General features: G+C 45.8%; 1 protein-coding gene across 2 annotated transcripts in view; it reads left to right on the plus strand.

The window, feature by feature from the left end:
* Positions 1–329: 329 nt before the first annotated feature.
* Positions 330–20,033, plus strand: part of LOC121004109 (zinc finger protein 3 homolog) — a 31,643-nt gene continuing 11,939 nt past the window's right edge. Inside the window, exons 1-6 of one of the 2 annotated variants that reach the window (XM_040436221.1) lie at positions 330–431; positions 1,495–1,781; positions 1,971–2,162; positions 6,026–6,137; positions 9,131–9,228; positions 10,820–10,931. In XM_040436221.1, the coding sequence (XP_040292155.1) occupies positions 1,614–1,781; positions 1,971–2,162; positions 6,026–6,137; positions 9,131–9,228; positions 10,820–10,931 (682 nt within the window). In that variant the 5' untranslated portion in view covers positions 330–431; positions 1,495–1,613. Of the gene's footprint in view, positions 432–462; positions 486–1,494; positions 1,782–1,970; positions 2,163–6,025; positions 6,138–9,130; positions 9,229–10,819; positions 10,932–20,033 lie in introns of those variants that run through there. The other variant, XM_040436222.1, reaches the window with a different exon arrangement.

Consider the following 20,033-nt stretch of genomic DNA (forward strand, 5'->3'; position numbering starts at 1 on the left):
ACAGCACCCCTTTAACAGGATAGTACCAAAATGCACATTATAATCAGATATGTAAGCCAGATGCCGACTAGAACATTATGGACTAGAACAAAATACCAAGAATAATAAAATTATTAAATTGTGTTTATCGCTGGTAATCTCTCCTGACTTTCCCTCGGACGATATAACGTTCCTCTGACTACAACAAAAAGGCCGCTGCCGTCTCTCTAACGACGGTACAAAGCCGTGGCGGTCCTGTTTAGAAGGAAGAGGGCGTTTCTAAAACGTAATGCTGCGGCCATCTTTGATACAGGCAGGAGCCTGACCCTGGGAGAAGTCACGTGGTGTCGGCAGGGCGGAAGTCAACAAGATGCTGAGGATGATGCTGGGCAGGGAAAGAATCGTTTCCGGAGTAAATGAATAAAGAGCTGCAGAAGAGATAGAAGTGTCCGGTCAGTGGAGGAGGCGCCTGTGCTGGGGATATCTGCATATACCTGCTTCATGCTGTAGAGATATTTACCAAAACATAACCCCATTGTCTTCTTTATATGGGGACTCTGCATTGTTATGGGGGCATTTTGGCTGCTCATGCACTGTTACTGTGACATCTGTGCTAAGCGCACTGTTGCGGGGACATCTGTGCTTAGCGCACTGTGACATCTGTGCTTAGCGCACTGTTACTGTGACATCTGTGCTTGGCGCTCTGTTGCGGGGCCATCTGTGCTTGGCGCACTGTTACTGTGACATCTGTGCTTAGCGCACTGTTACTGGGACATCTGTGCTTAGCGCACTGTTACTGGGACATCTGTGCTTAGCGCACTGTTACTGGGACATCTGTGCTTAGCGCACTGTTGCGGGGACATCTGTGCTAGGCGCACTGTTGCGGGGACATCTGTGCTTGGCGCACTGTTGTGGGGACATCTGTGCTTAGCGCACTGTTGCGGGGACATCTGTGCTTGGCGCACTGTTGCGGGGACATCTGTGCTTGGCGCACTGTTGCGGGGACATCTGTGCTTGGCGCACTGTTGCGGGGACATCTGTGCTTGGCGCACTGTTGCGGGGACATCTGTGCTTGGCGCACTGTTGCGGGGCATATAGCTGGGATGCTGATGCTGGTTATGTGTGGCTGACATTTATGGGGTATCTAAATGAAGGAAGAGACCGGCACTCCTTGGTACTGCAATTATATTGAGTTTATTCACCACTCATAGAGTGGCGAATAAACCTGATATAATTGCAGTACCAAGGAGCGCCGGTCTCTTCCTTCATTTAAGCATCCGGAGTGACGTCCACTAACCGCGCACCCATACCTTCACGCAGTGCCGCCCGACTATTCGTAATCACCATTTATGGGGTATCTGTCATGGTAGGATCTTGTTGTCACTGAGGCGCTTCATTCTGAAACGGTCTGCTGAATGATTGTATAAGAGTGGGAGTCTGTATCTGGGGGCTTTGCTGAGATTTATTACATGTATTCACTATTATGCAGTAAAATGAATGTTCTGTTGATTACAGGGATCTCCCCACTGTGTCCACCAAGTATTCGGCTGGCCACCATCTCATGTCTGTGGCCAGCCTAACAGGTCATTTCATACGGCAGGTCTGTGGGATCGTCAGGAGCCAGTGACTGAGAAATGGCCACATTTATTTCTTGTAGTAAAGGATCATCCCAGTTGGGGTTTCATCCTCAAGATAATTGTCATTTCCTGACTGACCCACCAAGGATGGGCAAGAACAGAAAAGAGATGGCTGAGAGGATATTAAACCTCACCTTGGAGATCATCTGCCTGCTGACTGGAGAGGTGAGAGATTCTGGGAACTATGTATTATAATTCATCTCTATTAGAAAGCTATGGGCATGATCTGAGAGGTGAGAGATCCTGGAAAATGTTACATGGCATCAACGCTCATCTTTTTATATCATAGTGACAGTGGAGGTGAGGGATTCTTGGAATGTATATACCAATATCCAAGTCTTTCTCTCTACACAGGATTACACAGTAGTGAAGAAGACATCTGGTCAGTGGGCGACTCCCATTGGTTGGCCATCTGTGTCAGGGGGATGGTGCAGGACCCGGAGCTCCATAATAGAACCACCATCTAATTCACTGATACATGAGAGAAAGAAGGAGCAGAAGATCCTAGAACTCACCTACAAGATCATTGAGCTGCTGACTAGAGAGGTGAGCGCTGCTGGGAATGTTGGGCAGTTATGCAGTGATAATAGGGAAAAGTCACACCAAAAAGTCATATATCTTTGCACAAGATGTACTTTGGTGACACATTAGCCCCTTTTCTAAAAAGTGGGTGGGAGGAGGTGCGCTTACACAGCCGCAAAATTGACATTGATTATGCCAGAGAACAGGCTTACGTTGCATCAGCAATTTATGACAACTCCTTGCTGGTGTAGATTTCAGTTCCTAATGCATGGACTTCCCTCGGTTCTCCAAAATTATTAGAGACGTGTGCCTCTTTAAAAAAATTTGCTGCATCTCACACCAGCGTATCTTTAAAATTGGTCAAACTTTGCATAAATGAATACTACGTGGAAATATAAGAAACTTTATAATATATCTTATCAGAGAAAAATGCCTCTTTCTCCTTCTGCAGCGCACCCTCCCCTCTCCATAGACCTCTGCGGCTAGTGTATGTGGATCTTTCTGTACTTCCTTTCTCCATCTCCCCCTCCCCTCTCCATAGAGCTCTCTGGGCAGTATGTGTGAGTGTGTCTCTGGACTTCCTCCCTCATCTCCATTCCTTACAAAGCTCTCTGTGCAGGGTGTGTGTGTCTCTGCACTTCTTCTCTCCTCCCACTCTTCTCTCCATAATCTTGTATGGCAGCATGTAATCTGATCCTTCAGTGAGTGGGTAGTCTGTCTTGTGCTATGTGCACATGTGCGGCAGGGGTTTAGGATCCTCCATCACAAAGAAAGAACTACCCCTGCATGCAGCAGTATTTCATCCGGAAAACTGCCAGTAATCAAGCCAGAACCTAATGAACTCCATTCCAGTGACTCGGATCTGGGTGGCAGTGGATGTGCCCCACGTATGTTGGATCCAGAGATTCTAGTATTCTGTTCCTATGCTAGAATAGATTACCGAAATCTAGGTCTAAGGGCTGTTTCACATGAGTGGATGCCGTGCGTGGCATCCGCTCCGTGAATGACAGCCAAGACCCGATGCAGACTGCAGAGGCACGGAGCATTAACATGACTGATAATGCTCCGTGCCTCTCTGTGATCTCTTTACTACGAAATCACAGTTGTCAACACAGATTCAGAGAATGTTCATTTAGGAGGAAGGTAGGGGAGAAAAAGGCATTTTTCTTTGATAAGATATAATACAAAGTTTCTTATTAACCTGTACTAGTCATTTATGCAGACTTTGTTGGCAGTGGCCATTTAAGACTAGCATAATATACACCAGTATGAATAAAATGCTGTGCAGCATTATAGCACACGGCAACAAGGTTTGGTGCATAACAGAAAGTGATGCAGCCTGTGCTAAGCAGAGGTATTGTGACACTCCTATCACGATAGCAAGCTAAATATCTGACCTTTCTGCCGTAGGCGGGTATCAAGTAGAGTAGAAGATAGATGATAATTGTACGATCACTGTACGTCTGATTGTTGGGACTACAGGTTCCCCTAATCCCCTGTATGAATGGAGTAGTGGTAAGAAGGTATCCAATGAGTTCTTAACAAACTCTGTGTCTGATGCCACCAGATGTAAGGCAGCTATAAGTCAATAATCAACCTTTTAAGAGGCCTTGAGACATGACTTGGATAATAAATAAGCCAGCATCTCATCTGCAGACAGCTGTTTCAGGGTCATTGCCCCTCTTCAGTGCAGAGCAGACAGTACTGGCTTTACTGGGTGAGAGGCCTAGGCCAGGATTTGTGGGATACTAGATCTTCTTATGGAGAGCGCCTTAAAAGGCGTGAGGAGTCTTTAGAGTTTTAAATCTGGTAGCATTAGAAGCACAGCTTGTTAAAAAGCTCATTTGCATCTCTTCTTCCCAGAATTCCAGAGGACTGTTCTCCTGAATGGTGGGGTTTGCAGCAACTGTACTCCCATCTATCGTACATTTATCACCTTTATTTGTTGCTCATACCAACCAATCACAGAACAGCTTTCGTTTTATTGTGCTCTTAAAAATGAAAGCTGTGCTGTAATGGGTTGCTCCGGGCAACAAAGATTTTTTTCTTTTTTTTAAATAAATTTTCCCCTAGGTGTCAGAACGTTGAATGTCCTTTGGCAAAACTCTGGACTTTGCTGGAGCTAGATGGAAGCATGGAATTCGGTGTCATTACATAGCAAAATCTCCCCTCCATCTTATCCATCTGCAGACGGGTCACATACACTGTTACTTCGGCACCATGGGGCACTTGTTCCTGGTCCTGTGTTATTATAGACTAGACATTAAGCCCGTTACAATAACGAGCACTAGAACAGTAGTGCATAAACATTAGTAGGAACAGTGAAGTCTATATTAAATAGCAAGGGAATTTGACCACATTGTATTTCTTTTTGTTTTTTGTCAAAAATATTTTGTCAAGAAGTCAAAATTTTAATAATAAAAATAAAATGGAAATATATATATCACAATACAGTAAGTATAATTATTATTGCCTTAGTGTAAAACTTTGTAACAATCTGCAATATACAATATCTGATGCAGACATTCAGGAAAAATGTAATTTTCCACTGACTGGTGGCTGAGGCGACTGGCGCTGACTGCGGCTAGTGGCTGAGACTGTTGACACTGACTGGTGGTGCTGAGACTGCTGGCACTTTAACCTGTTGCTGGTTGGAACGGACTGGCGCTGACTGGTGGTGCAGAGACTGCTGGCACTTTGACCTGTTGCTGGTTGGAATGGACTGGCGCTGACTGGTGGTGCAGAGACTGCTGGCACTTTGACCTGTTGCTGGTTGGAACGGACTGGCGCTGACTGGTGGTGCTGAGACTGCTGGCACTTTGACCTGTTGCTGGTTGGAACGGACTGGCGCTGACTGGTGGTGCAGAGACTGCTGGCACTTTGACCTGTTGCTGGTTGGAACGGACTGGCGCTGACTGGTGGTGCTGAGACTGCTGGCACTTTGACCTGTTGCTGGTTGGAACTGACTGGTGGTGCAGAGACTGCGGGCGCTGTGACCTGTTGCTGGTTGGAACTGACTGGTGGTGCAGAGATTGCGGGCGCTGTGACTGGTGGTGCTGAGACCACTGGCAGCAACTGGTGGCTAATACTGCTGGCAGCAGCAGCTGCTGTATCTGTATCTGACAGGACTGTAATTGCGGCGCTTCTGTTTCATTTAATGGCGGCGCTCAAACTGACACAGCACACCATAATAATGGCGCACTGCTGTGGGCGGTCTGAGTGGGGTGTAGTGCACCCTGTGTTTATTGGCCGCCACAATTGTGGGCGTTACGGGCGGCGTGTAGGACAGCGTTGTAGCTGTGGGTGGTCCAGGAAGCCTGAGGTGCGCCGTGTTTTTATTGCCCGCTGATGTGGGAGGTCCGGGCGGCTGTGTGGTGCGCTGTGATTCTATTGGCTGGCGCGCCACGCATGCGCATTTAACATCAGCACACACGCACGGACACATCACAGGCACAGAGGGCTTTTATTATAGAGAATGGGACAGCAAACAGCCTGTCATATAGTCTTTGATGCAGCAGTACCATGTGGTCTCTGTACACTGGGATTGCAGTGGATCACTCCAGTATGGGTATGCCATTGCACCTGAAAGATTCCAGCTGGTCAGCAGTGCCATTCTGTTTGTGGCAGCGAGGTCAGTTGTTCTTCCCCTGCTCCTCTGGAGTCTTGTGTTGCATACACGGTATACTCTATGATCTGTTACAGAGCTGTGCTGCCCACGTGTTCAGCTTCAGCTCATGAACATCTGGCATTACTTTCCTTATTGTTCTGTAAATTCGGAAGATGTCGAACCCCCTTGTTATCAGTTTAGATAATTGTTTTGTTTTTTGTTTTATATAGGCTATGTTTCTCACCTAAGATTTGCATTATTTGTCCTTAAATGACAATAGGGTGAAGATCTGATTGATATTAAAATTGAGGCTATATCTGGAGATGAAGAGTCGTATCTGAGATGTGACGCACCGTGTTTTGAGAAGGACGTTCCTGTAGATATCAGCCCAGGTAATGACAGTGAGAAATATCTGTCCAGGAAGTCAGGACCATCACCCGCGGTTTACATGCGTAAGATTGTGTTCACATCTGTGCTTTTAATTCCAGCAGTGTGTTCCAGTGGAGGTACAGACTGCCGGAATTCACTGTCTCCGGCATACATGCCGGCTTTCGGTCAGACAAAAAATACTACACTCAGCACTTTTTGTCAAGCCGAAAGCTGGCATATAAGCCAAAAAGTTTCTGGTGCACAGTATTTACCAGCTGTGACTGATACGGTAAACTCTGGCAATCTGTTACTCTTCCGGAACAGACTACTGGAGTTTAAAAACGCAGATGTGAACCCAGCCTAACTCATTTCTCCCCTTGTGTAATTGTGTCCTAACAAGTGGATTAGGCCACCAGTAGGATTTTTGTCATGTGGCCAAAAAGTGCATGTGGGTTTACCACTGATTACAGCTACTTTGAGCTGCATGGGAGCACATGTAGCAAAAACCGCTATGTGTATTGACACCCTATCAAGATTTAAAGAGGTTTTCCGGACTTCCTCAGGATAGGCCATCAATAACAGAATGGTTTTAGTCTGATGCCCCCACTGTGCAGGCACCTGATACTATACAATGTACGAAGCTGGTAGCAGTGTAATGGCTGTGCCGAAGTACTGCAGCTCAGGTCCCATTCAAGTGAATGGCAGTAGTAGAAGTGGATCAGCACTCACTTTTTGATGCTAATAAATCTTCACTTAAGTGCCCTAAACATAGTACAGGCAGGTGTGACGTGTTTTGGCTAAACGGCCTTTGTTTAGCCAAAACACGTCACACCTGCCTGTACTATGTTTAGGGCACTAAAGTGAAGATTTATTAGCATCAAAAAGTGAGTGCTGATCCACTTCTACTATTTGGATGTATGGGATTGCCACCCAGGGTACGAGCACCACCTTCTTCTGAGTGCTGAGACTGGTCCAACTTCTGCTCTGTACATCCTATAGTTTCAGGTCCTGCAGCTGATCGGTGGGCTGTGCGTCAGGAATAATGCCAGAGAGATATATTAAGTCACAAGTTGTGACATTTCCCTAATATAAATGTTTCAGTTAGGACAGAAGTTCAGTTTGGTGTTGGCCAGTTTTGTGTCTAATCTTTCCTAAAGAGTAATCCGCCAGGTATCCAATAGTTTTTTTTTTTTTTTGTTTTTTTTCTAATATGGCAATAGGTTTTTACTAATTTCCCTGACCTCTTGTATACCATTCCTATTCCTTATAGATTAAATGCTGGTATAGGCAGGGCTTCTACCAAATTTTGCTTTTGAATAATTGTTTTGTTTATCCATACCACAATAGTGGGAATTTATCAAGCCCCCTGCTCCAAAAAAGTGGCACCGAAAACTTGCATTTTTGTGCAAACCCTCTTTTTGTTTGGCCTACACGGTTATCAAATTTACCATTATTTATGCCAGAAAATTGGTCTAAATTACACCTGAAATCTACGCCAGCGACTGAATAAATTCAACCCACTGGCACACATTTACTAATGTGAGTGCACCTAGATTGTGGTGTAAACTGAGTCTAAACAGTCAATCTAGGTTTTGAGAGAATTTCTGTCCCTGGTCTGAAAAACGATTGTGGCTTAAAAGGGTTTTTCCGAGATTTTCATACTGATGAGATATCCTCAGATTAGGTCATCAGTATCTGATCTGTGGGGGTCCGACACCAGGGACCCACGCAGATCAGCTGTTTGATCGTAGCATCTGTCAGGTTTGGTAGAGAGTGGGGGCTCCTTCTGCCTTCCGATATGAGCCCTTGCAGTGAAATCGCTGGGCTCTGATCGGTTGCCATGACAGCCTTGGAGCTTGGGAACATTTCCAGGCCCGTCATGGCTAACTGCTTGAAAAGCCGTGCATGATTCACAGGTTCTGAGACAACCTTTCAGAATCCCATAGACTGCAATAGTATTCTGTTGCGGTCTATGGGACCAGTGATCAGAAGATCACATGTTCAAGTATCCTAAGGACACCAAAAATTACAATATAAAAAAAAAATCTAATCACCCCCTTCCCTGATTATTACATATAAAAATAAACAACCAAAAATCAATAAACACGACAGGTATCACCTTGGCCGGAAAATGACTTCCCTGTGCAGTGTACGCTGTAATGGGGAAAAGTATAACATTTTGTGATTCACCTTTTTGGTCACTTTGTCCCACTAAAAAAATGTAATAAAAAGTCATATGTACCCCACAACAAGCTCTGTAAACAAAAATTTTAAAAAGTTATGGCTGTCAGACTATGGCGATGCAAAGAAAAAAAATGTTTTTTCAAAGGTTTTTATCTTTTTAAAAATGGTAAAACATAATAACTAAAAATTTGGTATAGCTGTAATCGTACTAACCCACAGAATAAGATTGCCATATCAACTTTAGCACACAGTGAATGGCGTAAAAACTAAACCCAAAAAACCTTGATGGAATTGCCAATACAAGCTATGGTAAAATACACCATGCCATTACAAATGCAACTTGTCATGTAAAAAACAAGCCCTTATATGGCTATTTGAACAGAAAACTACAAAAATATGGCTCTTGGAAGGCGGAGAAGGGGAAAAACAAAAATGAAAAAATAAAATTAGCCAGTGTCCCAAAAGGGTTATTAGAACCACGGAGATAAATAATAATCAGCATTTTGTATGTAAAAATGTCATGGTGAGAAAAACCATTATGAAGGATGACAATAGCAGCATCATACAGAAGGTCCTGACAGGCTTTCCACGCCATAATGAGTTAAATGAATGAAGTAAAAGGTTCTTGATGAAACCAGCTGCTGACAAGAGTACTGTCGCCCTGTATTCTATGACACTGATCCCATCATTACATTTGTGCAGGGATGACTGGGAAACTTTAGCTTGTCATATTTACAGGTATTTTAAGGTTAAAATCATTTTTGAGCTTTGCCCTAAAATAAATATCACTTATAAAAAATGTATTTAGTCACTGTCTGGTTCTCTCCTACAGAAGGGTCAAGTAACAAAAATACACCAGACAAATGTTCCAGTCCTCAGAAGTCCGAAGAATGTCCAGAGAAGATTAAGAGTACCCCACAGTATTGTCAGGTAGACAGAGCTGAAGTTTTAGAAATAATTAGCAGTGCAGAGGAGCTGTGTTGTCCTCCTGTATGGTTTAAGCTCACTAAATTTAACATCAATTTATTACAGTACTTTTCAGACTATGAAACGCATCCCAGGTTTAGACAACAGAAAATATAATATATATATATATATATATATATATATCTATATCTATATATCTCTCTCTCTCTTCATCTTCTACTTGTTCAACCTTCCCTGGTAGTGGATGAAGTCGAGTGTCCCATCCTCAGGCATTACACAACAGTTATAAAAACATGCCCAGATACAAGGGTGGATAGTATAATTAATATAAATAAAATACAATTTTAAAGCTATGTACACCTTTTGGGGGCATTTTTTTTATTTTATTGATTGCCTTTTGCCCATTTGCTAAAAAATCATTTTTTCAATTGGTCTTTATTAAAAGTATTGAGCCGTTCTGTCACTATCTAGCTTTGTGAATGGTACTTTCATGTTCACTTTGTGCAGGTCATCTAATTACCCTTATCTCTAAATTACTAAAAGGTCATAAACACTTATTTAAGCCACATTGTTATCAATAAGATAAGAATGGAGCTATAATGAGTATTTAGGAGATCAAAGATAAGGAGCCGTTAGCTGAGCTGCCTGATGGAACAGAGTGAAAATTAAGAGCCTTCTACTAGAGATTCTCAAGGCTGTACAGAGACAGGGGTTCAAAATGTTTAATAAAGAACAATTGAAAAAATAGTTTTTAGTTTGAAATGAGTGCAATGCAATAATAAATTTAAAAAATTTGCCCCAAAGGTGTTTATAGCCTTTAAATAATGCTAAAAAAAAAAAAAAAAAAAAAAAAAAAAAAAAAAACAATAGGAATAAAGAGCCACCCAGTGAATACCCCATAAGTATCTAGAACATGAGGCTAAAACTCTCAGGGGGTTAGATCACAAACAGCTGAAGGGGGAGGGCTGTTTTAACCACTAATCTCTCCAGATTGGGAGCAGCTATGGTTCTGGTCTTGTTTGAGAGCTGGCTGTCTAAGGTTTAAAACGAGATCAGAATCGCAGCATTATCTCCACTACATTGGGAGATATAGCTGGTAGAAATCAGGTCAGGAGTGAAAACAGGGGAAGCCTGTTTTCACTTTAATCTGCTATCATTCCCGATCTGATTTCTAACAGCTATATTTCCCAATGTAATGGAGATAATGCTGTGATTCTATACTTGCTTAGACTGTCAGCTTTCAAACAAAGCCAAAACCATACCTGTAGCTGCTTCTGATCCAGACATATGAGTGCTTCAAGCAGCCCTCGCCCTGCAGACAGTGAGCACAATTTGCAGAAAGCATAATAGTTGCCTAGGTAATGCTAGCGCACTTCAGCCCCAGCAAGTGCTGAAATAGTGCTGAGTGCTCCTGTTGATGGGGATATGTGTTGGGACTATTTTTTTTCTTGCTAAAAAAGTGTCTTTTATAGTCTGAAAAATGTTGTATTTCATTTAGTCTGTGTATAGAAGAAGTTGCTAGCTTGTTGTTGGTAGTTTTTTGTTTCATATTTCTCTTCTGAATTGTGTATTATTTGCCCACATACTGAATCAGGGGGAAGATCTGACTAATATTAAAGCTGAAGATATAACTGTAGAAGAAGATATGTATCTGAAGGGTTATCGGCAGTGTAAGGAGGAGGAGATTCCTGTACATATCAGCTCAGGTGAGTATCTTTGACGCAGACACTGTGACTTCAGGACTTGAGAGCCCCATTACACTTAAAGGATAACTGTCATTATTTTTTTTATTTTTTTTGCTAAAGTGTAGGGCAAAGTGATAGGTAACAATTTTGCAATAGACTTGCTATTTAGCCAAAACGTTTATTTTTGGTTGAAAACTGGGGCTGAAATGGCCCTTAGCAGCACTCTTCAAAAGAGTGTTGCTAAGGGCCATCCGTCTCCTATAAAAAAAAAAAGAAGGGGAGACTGGCTGTGCAGACGCTGTGCTTCTGCCTCCCGTGCTTCCCTGGGAGACAGAATGCTGGGCACAGGAGTCTTAGGAGTTAAAATTACATTTATATTCCCCCTTTCTATGCAATCTAATGCTCCGTTACATTCACTGACCTGCGATCCCTGTGATAATACATGAAGCAGCAGCTGGCTCACTGCTCAGTGCTTCTACTTCCAGCGGCTGCTTCATGAATTATTACCACAGGGATCGCAGGTCAGTGAATGTAACGGAGCATTAGATTGCATAGAAAGGGAATATAAATTTAATTTCTCGTGCATGGCATTGGGGGACACAGCACCATGGGTATACGTCCAACTACCACTAGGAGGCACTAGACACAAAAAGTGTTGGCTCCTCCCAGGTGGGCTATACCCTCTCCACAGGCACGAGGCTATTCAGTTTTAGTCTCGTGTCCGTAGGAGGCAGACCTGTCCTGCTTTTTTTTGCAGGTCCTGCTGTTTTTTTTTATTTTTATTCTTTTTTTATTTTTTTTTCTCTCTTCTGCAGGTCTCGTGATCTCAACCGTTATACCTGCTGCAGGCTGGGGCTCCATCGTGTTCCACTTTAGTTGCCCCCCCCCCCCTCCTGCGGACGCGTACTTCGGTACCATTGCCGGTCACCCAGTCCCCACAGACTGCATCCGCAGTGGCTTGCCGGCATTCCCACGGTTCCGTGTTGAGTCTGCCGAAGGGGTGACCCTGCGGCGCCCGAAGACATCGGACGGTGAGTATATTCCTGTGTCCCTGCCCCAGGGTTAGGTTCCCTCCTGTGGCCAGGGGGGTGGGGTCCACCTTAGCCGGGGGTCCTGGGAAGCCTCCATCTTCCTCCAAGACAACCCCCCCCCCCTTTTTTTTTCTTGGTGGGGGGGGGGGGTTATATTCTTGTTTCCCCCTTGGTTGGTTTTTCTCTCCTCCTTGGCCACAAAGTCTACTCCCCGGCCTTCCCCCCCTACTTTAGTCCCCGGCTTCTGCCGGGACTAGGCCTCATCTTCCATGGCCCGTTCCCGGCTCCGATTTGCCCCACCCCCTCGCTCCATTCCCGGCCGCCTCATAAATCGAAGGCCCCGGCTTTTGGGCCTGCTAGGCCGCGATCTTCCCGGCCCCTCCTCCTTGCTTCCCGGGCTTTTCTGACCCCGCCCGGCCCTCGGGAGGGGCTATCTTCTCCACCCTTTCCTGGTCTAACGTGGGTTTTCTGTTGGAGGGGGTGGCTACATTTCTCCTGCAGCCCTCCTGACCACCTCTATAGCTGCTGCAGCACCTCTTTGGGGAACATGGAATCCGGGTCCAGATAAGACAGCCTCTGCTGGCTGCTCTGAGGGTCTCCTCTCCCAGCCTCTCCTCGGATCGCCACGTGTTTTCACATGCGTCCGCTTTCTACGAAGGCTGCCATGCGGTCAGCCTGTCCCTGCTTGTGTGCAGTACCTCTTCCCAGACCCCATTGTGTCCCCTGACCAATCCTTTTGTGTAGGTCCCCCCTGAATGGTCTCCCTCCCTGTCAAAGCCATGGGAACCTTGTCCGACTCTCCCAATCCCTGGCGGAGTCGCTGGACCGCTACCTACCCAAATTAGGGCTACCTCTGCCCTCCCAAGGTCCTCCCTGCAGATGGGGCACGCTCAGATACCGGGTCCGGCAAGGGGTAGCTCACAGTACAACCTCGGGTGGTCTCAACAGGGTTCCACCCCTCCTCGGCATCCTCGGGTCCTCCCCTGGACAGGCCTGAGGCTGGTGACTAATCCTTTCCTGTCACCCCATCCGTTGCCTCTGGGGACACCTCTGCACTAATTCCCTCGGAACAGAGCATCAGGTGGTCTTCCTCCATACAGAAGCTCTCTGGGAGGTCAAGCCTAACGTGCACGGAGGAACCTCTCCTACCCAGGGTTTGTATCCCCTCTAGTGGTTTTTTTCGGATGGCGCTCCCCTGACTGCACAGGTAAGACAGTCGCCCCCGTGTTTAGCATACTGAGTCACCTACGTGGTGTCTCAGGTTCCCTTTAAGGAGAAGGCGTACTTACCAGTCACCGGGATTTTGGGTATAGAGCTGAGGACATGGGCTACTAGATGGCCGCTAGCACATCCGCAATACCCAGTCCCCATAGCTCTGTGTGCTTTTATTGTGTAAAAAAAATTTGATTGAAATGAGTCAAAGCTTAAAAATATGACTCTTCTCTGGTCACACAAGTAAGATATGACTCTTTTTTATGTTAATTTGCATATATATCAAATCGTTTTTTTTACACAATAAAAGCACACAGCTTTGGGGACTGGATATTGCGGATGTGCTAGCGGCCATCTAGCAGCCCATGTCCTCAGCTCTATACACAAAATCCCGGTGACAGGTTCGCTTTAACAGGGGGGTACCTGCACCACTGCCATAGGCTGTACCTGACAAGCCTTCCTGGTTCCCCTATACCAGGGGCTATGCTCTACACATTTGAGAGTGTTTCCACCGGGTCCCTATCCTGGTGTTGGTGTTCGCCACTCTACCTCATTACAGGGGGTCCCTGTTCTAGGCAAGCTGTTAGCTCAGGCAAACTCCTCCTGTAGGTTGGTGAGTAAAAAGCAATTATATCTGTCTGTTTCCAGCCGCCTTGCTCCTTTCATAGGTAGAGTACCTACACCTACTCCAGATGCTGAAGCCATTACTCCTGGCTGACTCTATGGTGTTCCATGCGGCACTATTTCTCCCTTCCGGGCGAGATATACAGGCCGCCTTCAATTGCCGTAGCAATTGCCCCTGTCTGTTCCCAGCCACTTTGCTCCCTTCATAGGTAGAGTACCTACACCATCTCCGAAGCTGTAGCCAATACCCCTGGCGGGCTCTATTGTGTTCCATGCACATTTCTCCCTAAGGGCGAGATATAGAGGACACTTTCAATTGCCCCTGTCTGGTTCTAGTGGGCACCAAGCTGCCACCTTGATCCCTTCATAGGTAGAGTACCTGCACCATATCCGGATGCTGTAGCCGTTACTCCTGTCTGGCTTTATGGTGTACCATGTGGCATTTTCTCTCCCTTACCGGACGAGATATTGAGGCCTCCTCCAATTGCCGTGGCTATTGCACCTACCTCATCATAGTGTGCACCAAACAGCCATCTTACTCCCTTCATAGGTAGAGTTCCTGCACCGTCTCTGATGCTGCAGCCGTTACACCTGTCTGGCTCTATGGTGTACTATGCGGCCTGGTTTCCCTTTTTTTCAGGCGAAATAGAGGGCCTCATTCAGTTGCCATTGCACCTACCTGATTGTAGTGTGCACCTGTCTTGTTCTTTGTGGTACCGTGCGGCCCTATTTTCCCCTTCCCGGGCGGAATATAGGTACCATTGCTAACTCGGTAGCTGTTGCACCTCTTTGGTTCTAGGGTGCACCATGCGGCCACATTACTCCGATCTTAAATGTAGTACCTCTACCATCTCCAGATGCTGTACCCATTACACCTGTCTGGTCGTATCTCTGCACTACACAGCCGTATTTCTACTTTACAGGTTGAGTACCTGTACCCTCCAAATGCTGTCGCCTTCCCAGATGCTGTGGCTATGTTTCCACTCTCCTTAGAAGGCAACATGCAGCCACTTTACCTATATTTTAGGCGTGTGGTGCAATCTGTGGCCCATACAGTTTCTGTATTACTGGGTGCTTTCTTCCCCCGGGTTCTAATCTGTGCTGCGGATGTTGGTTCCATCCTTTTGGTTCTTCCATACATCTGCCACTCCGTTACTGTCGTACTCAATGGTCTCCTTGTACTTCTCAAGGCACTGTCTACAACAGGCCATCCTGGTTCAGCATGTGCATGGTTACCATATCTGGCAGGGGTGGGCCAGCCCAACCCCCACCTTGTCGGTCTAGTGCTACTTCTGGTAGCTCCAGTATATGGCTGATCTGTTCTGATCCGGCGGGTGGTCCACATACGACCACGCTCCCTACACCATGGCCAGGTGGTCGTTGGCCTTTGTGCTATGGTTGCTCTTGCCATCTCTATAAGGTACTACGGTATGCTGCACTCCGCGTTACCCCATGTTATAGAGGAGTACTCGCGTTGTTTCGTATTACAGAGCGGCCCATTCCTGGTGGAGTACAGTGATCTCCACTGGATCTTCTACCTTGTTGGGGCACGTAGCTTGGTGAGTACCGGCCGCTGCAGCAGTTTTTAGTCATCACTGGATGTCCTCCGCTACACGGAATCCTTCTGGGGTCAACGGCACTTATCGTCGCTGGACGTCCTCCCTGACTGGTTGAGGGACAGGACCACTGAGCGCCACACACCTGCCTGGTAGGTGAATTTTCAGCTGATTGCTCTGGCATCGGACAGGGTCCCGTAGTTCCTTCTGGGTCCAGGTGTTCTCAGTATTCCCTTATATTCTCTGCTTAGTTGTACTACATGACAGAGGGGCCGTCGTCTGCCGTCGTCTGCACCTTGCCGTCGTCTGCACCTGTCAGGTACTTTCTTCCCCCTGGAATTTTCAGTATGCCGGTCGCAGCTGGTTTCTACATTTCTGTGTAGTCTCACCCGGCTTTTTCATGGCGACTTCTGCATTCCTTATGCATAGGGATGTCTGTGGATTTAGTAGTACATCCCGAGCTGCTGTACTTGCCCTCTCTGGGACAATATGTACAGTTTGCTAGTCACTATTCTTGGAATGGCTAGTTGTCCATGGCCAATGTCCCTTCTTCTATGGTAGTTTCATTTCACCTTTCCTGGATATTCTTTCTTGTGTTGTCTTCTGGTGGTTCAGCTCCTGGTTCCTTGTGAGCCCATACCGGGTACTCCTTTCTGGAGTCCCTGTCCCCATTCATTTGACCACTCAGGTTCTGCATGACAATCGTTTTTTTTTTGGGGGGAAGGGGGTTTGGGTTCCAATAGCCTTGTGGTCCTCTTGGGATTCGTGTCTCTTTTCCCATCCTCCCACGTTAAGTACCTGGTATTGAGTGGTTTGGTGCTACGGTTTGCAATTCCGCCGTATGGTCTCATTCGGGAGGGACCTCCTCCTGTTGTAGAACCTTTCCTCCTTAGGCTGTTTGGAGTACTCTCCTTCCACTCCCATGTCTCTCAGTCCAGTGTGTCCCTGCACAGATTTCCTGGGCCTGTATCTGGTTCCTTTTTTCCCTGATACTTCATATGCCCAGAGTTTCCTCTGGTCTTACGCTTAACAGTGATATCTGGTTTTCAGAGACTCGAGTCTCGTCTCCTGTTTTTGGGACGCAGGTCTTATCATTCCTGGCCTTTACCTACACCCCCCTCCTTCTCAAAGGGTTGGCGATTTCCTCTAGCAGCCTTGGGTTTTCACCTTTCAATAGGGTGCTTAACTTCATCACCTGCCTTGCGGTGAGGGGAGTCCTGCTCCTTTCACATGTGAGCCTTGCTATGGCTTCCCTCACTCGTTTGGCTTCCAGTGCTTCCCTGTTTCCTTTCTCCCCTGGCCTGTCAGAGGTTGGCCACAGGTTTTTTTGCTCTTTGGGTCTGAGACACTTTAGAGCGTTAGGTAGTTCCAACACGCGGTGCTGTCCTAATTTTTTCTCCAGCCCTTGGCTGAGCTCGGTGTTCCCTTTTGCCTTCTTCTTGCATTTGGGATTTTCTTCCAGGCAGTTTTCCTGGGGTGCTGGCAGTCTTCACTGCTTCTTCCTTGAGGTTTCTTCCTTGTTATGGAACCTCTTGCCCATTCCATGTTTTTTCCTGTTGGGTCACATGGTTCTCCTGCACCTGTATGCCCAACCGGTGGCATGGCTGTTCTTTTCCCACCCTCGGGGACTGATTTGGGACGTCCCATGGTGCTGTGTCCCCCAATGGCATGCACGAGAAAATTTTGATTTTTTTTTTTTTTTTTTGTACTCATTGTAAAATCCTTTTCTCGTAGTAGGCATTGGGGGACACAGATCCCATCATCCCACCCTATGTTTTTTACTTCCGCTTCTCCGGGCTAGTCTCTTGATCTTTCCCGGTACGGGAGTTGTTGGTTCCTTGCTTTTCTTCTTTCTCCTACTGCTTTTGGTACAAACTGAATAGCCTCGTGCCTGTGGAGAGGGTATAGCCCACCTGGGAGGAGCCAACACTTTTTGTGTCTAGTGCCTCCTAGTGGTAGTTGGACGTATACCCATGGTGCGGTGTCCCCCAATGCCTACTACGAGAAAAGGTTTTTACGGTGAGTACAAAAAAATCAAATTTTTAACTCCTATGACTCCTGTGCCCAGCCTTCTGTCTCCCAGGGAAGCACGGGAGGCAGAAGCACAGCGTCTGCACAGCCCGTCTCCCCTTTTTTTTATAGGAGACAGATGGCCCTTAGCAGCACTCTTTTGAAGAGTGCTGCTAAGGGCCATTTCAGCCCCAGTTTTCAACCAAAAATAAACGTTTTGGCTAAATAAAGTCTATTGCAAAATTGCCCTACACTTTGGCAAAAAAAAATATAATATGACAGTTATCCTTTAAGTATGTGCTTCACACAGTAGATTGTCATGCAGTAGGAAAAAAAAGAAAAATATATAGTCAGTGTATTTCATGCAGTGATCTGCTAGAAGGTTGGCTGAGGTTTTTATTTATTTTATTTTTGTAATTTTAACTTGTATCTCGAATATTGACTTTGTTTTTGAGGGAGGATATTGTTTGCTGGAAAGGCAACTAAAGACTCTGTTAACAGCTTTAAATGAATTCCCAATATTTTTACCTGACCTTGTGAATGAGACAGTCGAGGAAGCTTTACTGACCCTGTAGATGGCGTAAACTTATGCTGCTTTTACGTGCAGTGATCAAGCACAGAATTGTTGGGAAGAAAGCGTTGGTTCTCGATAACTGCCTGCATACAGTGCAGTTTGACCTGCTGCCCAGAAATGATAATTGAGGTTTTCCGCATGAAGGATTGTTTCGTCTAATGAATGATTGCTTCGCTCCTTCATCAGCTGATCTGCGGCACCTTTACATGGACAGATTATCGTGATCGGGTTCCTAGGAACATTCATCCCCGATAATCTTTTCCGACAATTGGGCTGTGTAAACCCGCCTTAACCGCCTCCGGACCGCCTAACGCAGGGATGCATTCTGGCGGCGGTCGATTTGTTCCTCCTTCACGCAGCGGCGCGTCATCTCGCGAGACGCGAGATTTCCTGTGAATGCGCGCACACAGGAGCGCGCCTTCACAGGATCGGGAGGTAAACAAGTGGATCTACAGCCTGCCAGCGGCGATCATTCGCTGGCAGGCTGTAGATGCGATTTTTAACCCCAAAAAGGTATATTAGATGCTGTTTTGTTAACAGCGTCTAATATACCTGCTACCTGGTCCTCTGGTGGTCCCTTTTGCTTGGATCGACCACCAGAGGACACAGGCAGCTCTGTAAGTAGCACCAAACACGACTACACTACACCCCCCCCCTGTCACTTATTAACCCCTGATCACCCCATATTAGACTCCCTGATCACCCCCCTGTCATTGTACACCCCCCTGTAAGGCTACATTCAGATGTCCGTATGTGTTGCAGAACACGGACACCGGCAATGTGCTTTCCGCATTTTGCGGATCCGCACATTGCCAGAACTATATAGAAAATGCCTTTTCTTGTCCGCAATTGCAGACAATAGGACATGTTCTATAGGCTCTACAAAAAACGCAGTGTTCGCCCGATCAGGCCTGATCTTGTGCACACTTGCATTCAGTCCGCCCCACCGCAGTGACAGAATATTATTATTTTTTTTCTTTCTGATCACTAAAAAAAAAAACCTAAAATCGCTGCGGCGCTATAAAGATCACTTTTGAGGGGCATGGCAAGTTCATAGAAGATTTTTTATTTTTTTTTTTCTTACAAAGTCTCATATTCCACTAACTTGTGACAAAAAATAAAATCTCACATGAACTCACCATACCCCTGACGGAATCCAAATGCGTTACATTTTTTAGACATTTATATTCCAGACTACTTCTCACGCTTTAGGGCCCCTAAAATGCCAGGGCAGTATAAATACCCCACATGTGACCCCATTTTGGAAAGAAGACACCCCAAGGTATTCAATGAGGGGCATGGCGAGTTCATGTAAAATTTTATTTTTGGTCACAAGTTAGTGGAATATGAGACTTTGTAAGAAAAAAATAAAAATAAATAATCATTTCCCGCTAACTTGTGCCAAAAAAAATATATTCTAGGAACTCTCCATACCCCTCACGGAATACCTTGGGGTGTCTTCTTTCCAAAATGGGGTCACTTGTGGGGTATTTATACTGCCCTGGCATTTTAGGGGACCTAAAGCGTGAGAAGTAGTTTGGAATCCAAATGCGTAAAAAATGCCCTGTGAAATCTTAAAGATTCTCATTGGCATTTGGGCCCCTTTGCGCACCTAGGCTGCAAAAAAGTGTCACACATGTGGTATCGCCGTACTCAGGAGAAGTAGGGCAATGTGTTTTGAGGTGTATTTTTACATATACCCATACTGTGTGAGATAAATATCTCCTGTAAAAGACAACTTTTAAATTATTTTTTTTACAAAGTTGTCAATTTACAGCGATATTTCTCTTACCCAGCATGGGTATATGTAAAAATACACCCCAAAACACATTGCCCTACTACTCCTGAGTACGGCGATACCACATGTGTGACACTTTTTTGCAGCCTAGGTGCGTAAAGGGGCTGAAAGTCCAACAAGTACCTTTAGGCTTTACAGGGTTGCTCACAATTTAGCCCCGCCCAAAATGCCAGAACAGTAAACACACCCCACAAATGACCCCATTTCGCAAAGTAGAGACACCCCAAGGTATTCGCTGAGGGGCATATTGAGTCCATGAAAGATTGAACTTTTTGTCACAAGTTAGAGGAAAGGGAGACTTTGTGAGAAAAAACGAAA

This window comes from Bufo bufo, chromosome 6 (assembly GCF_905171765.1).
Source record: "Bufo bufo chromosome 6, aBufBuf1.1, whole genome shotgun sequence".
Classification (NCBI taxonomy): Eukaryota; Metazoa; Chordata; class Amphibia; order Anura; family Bufonidae; genus Bufo; species Bufo bufo.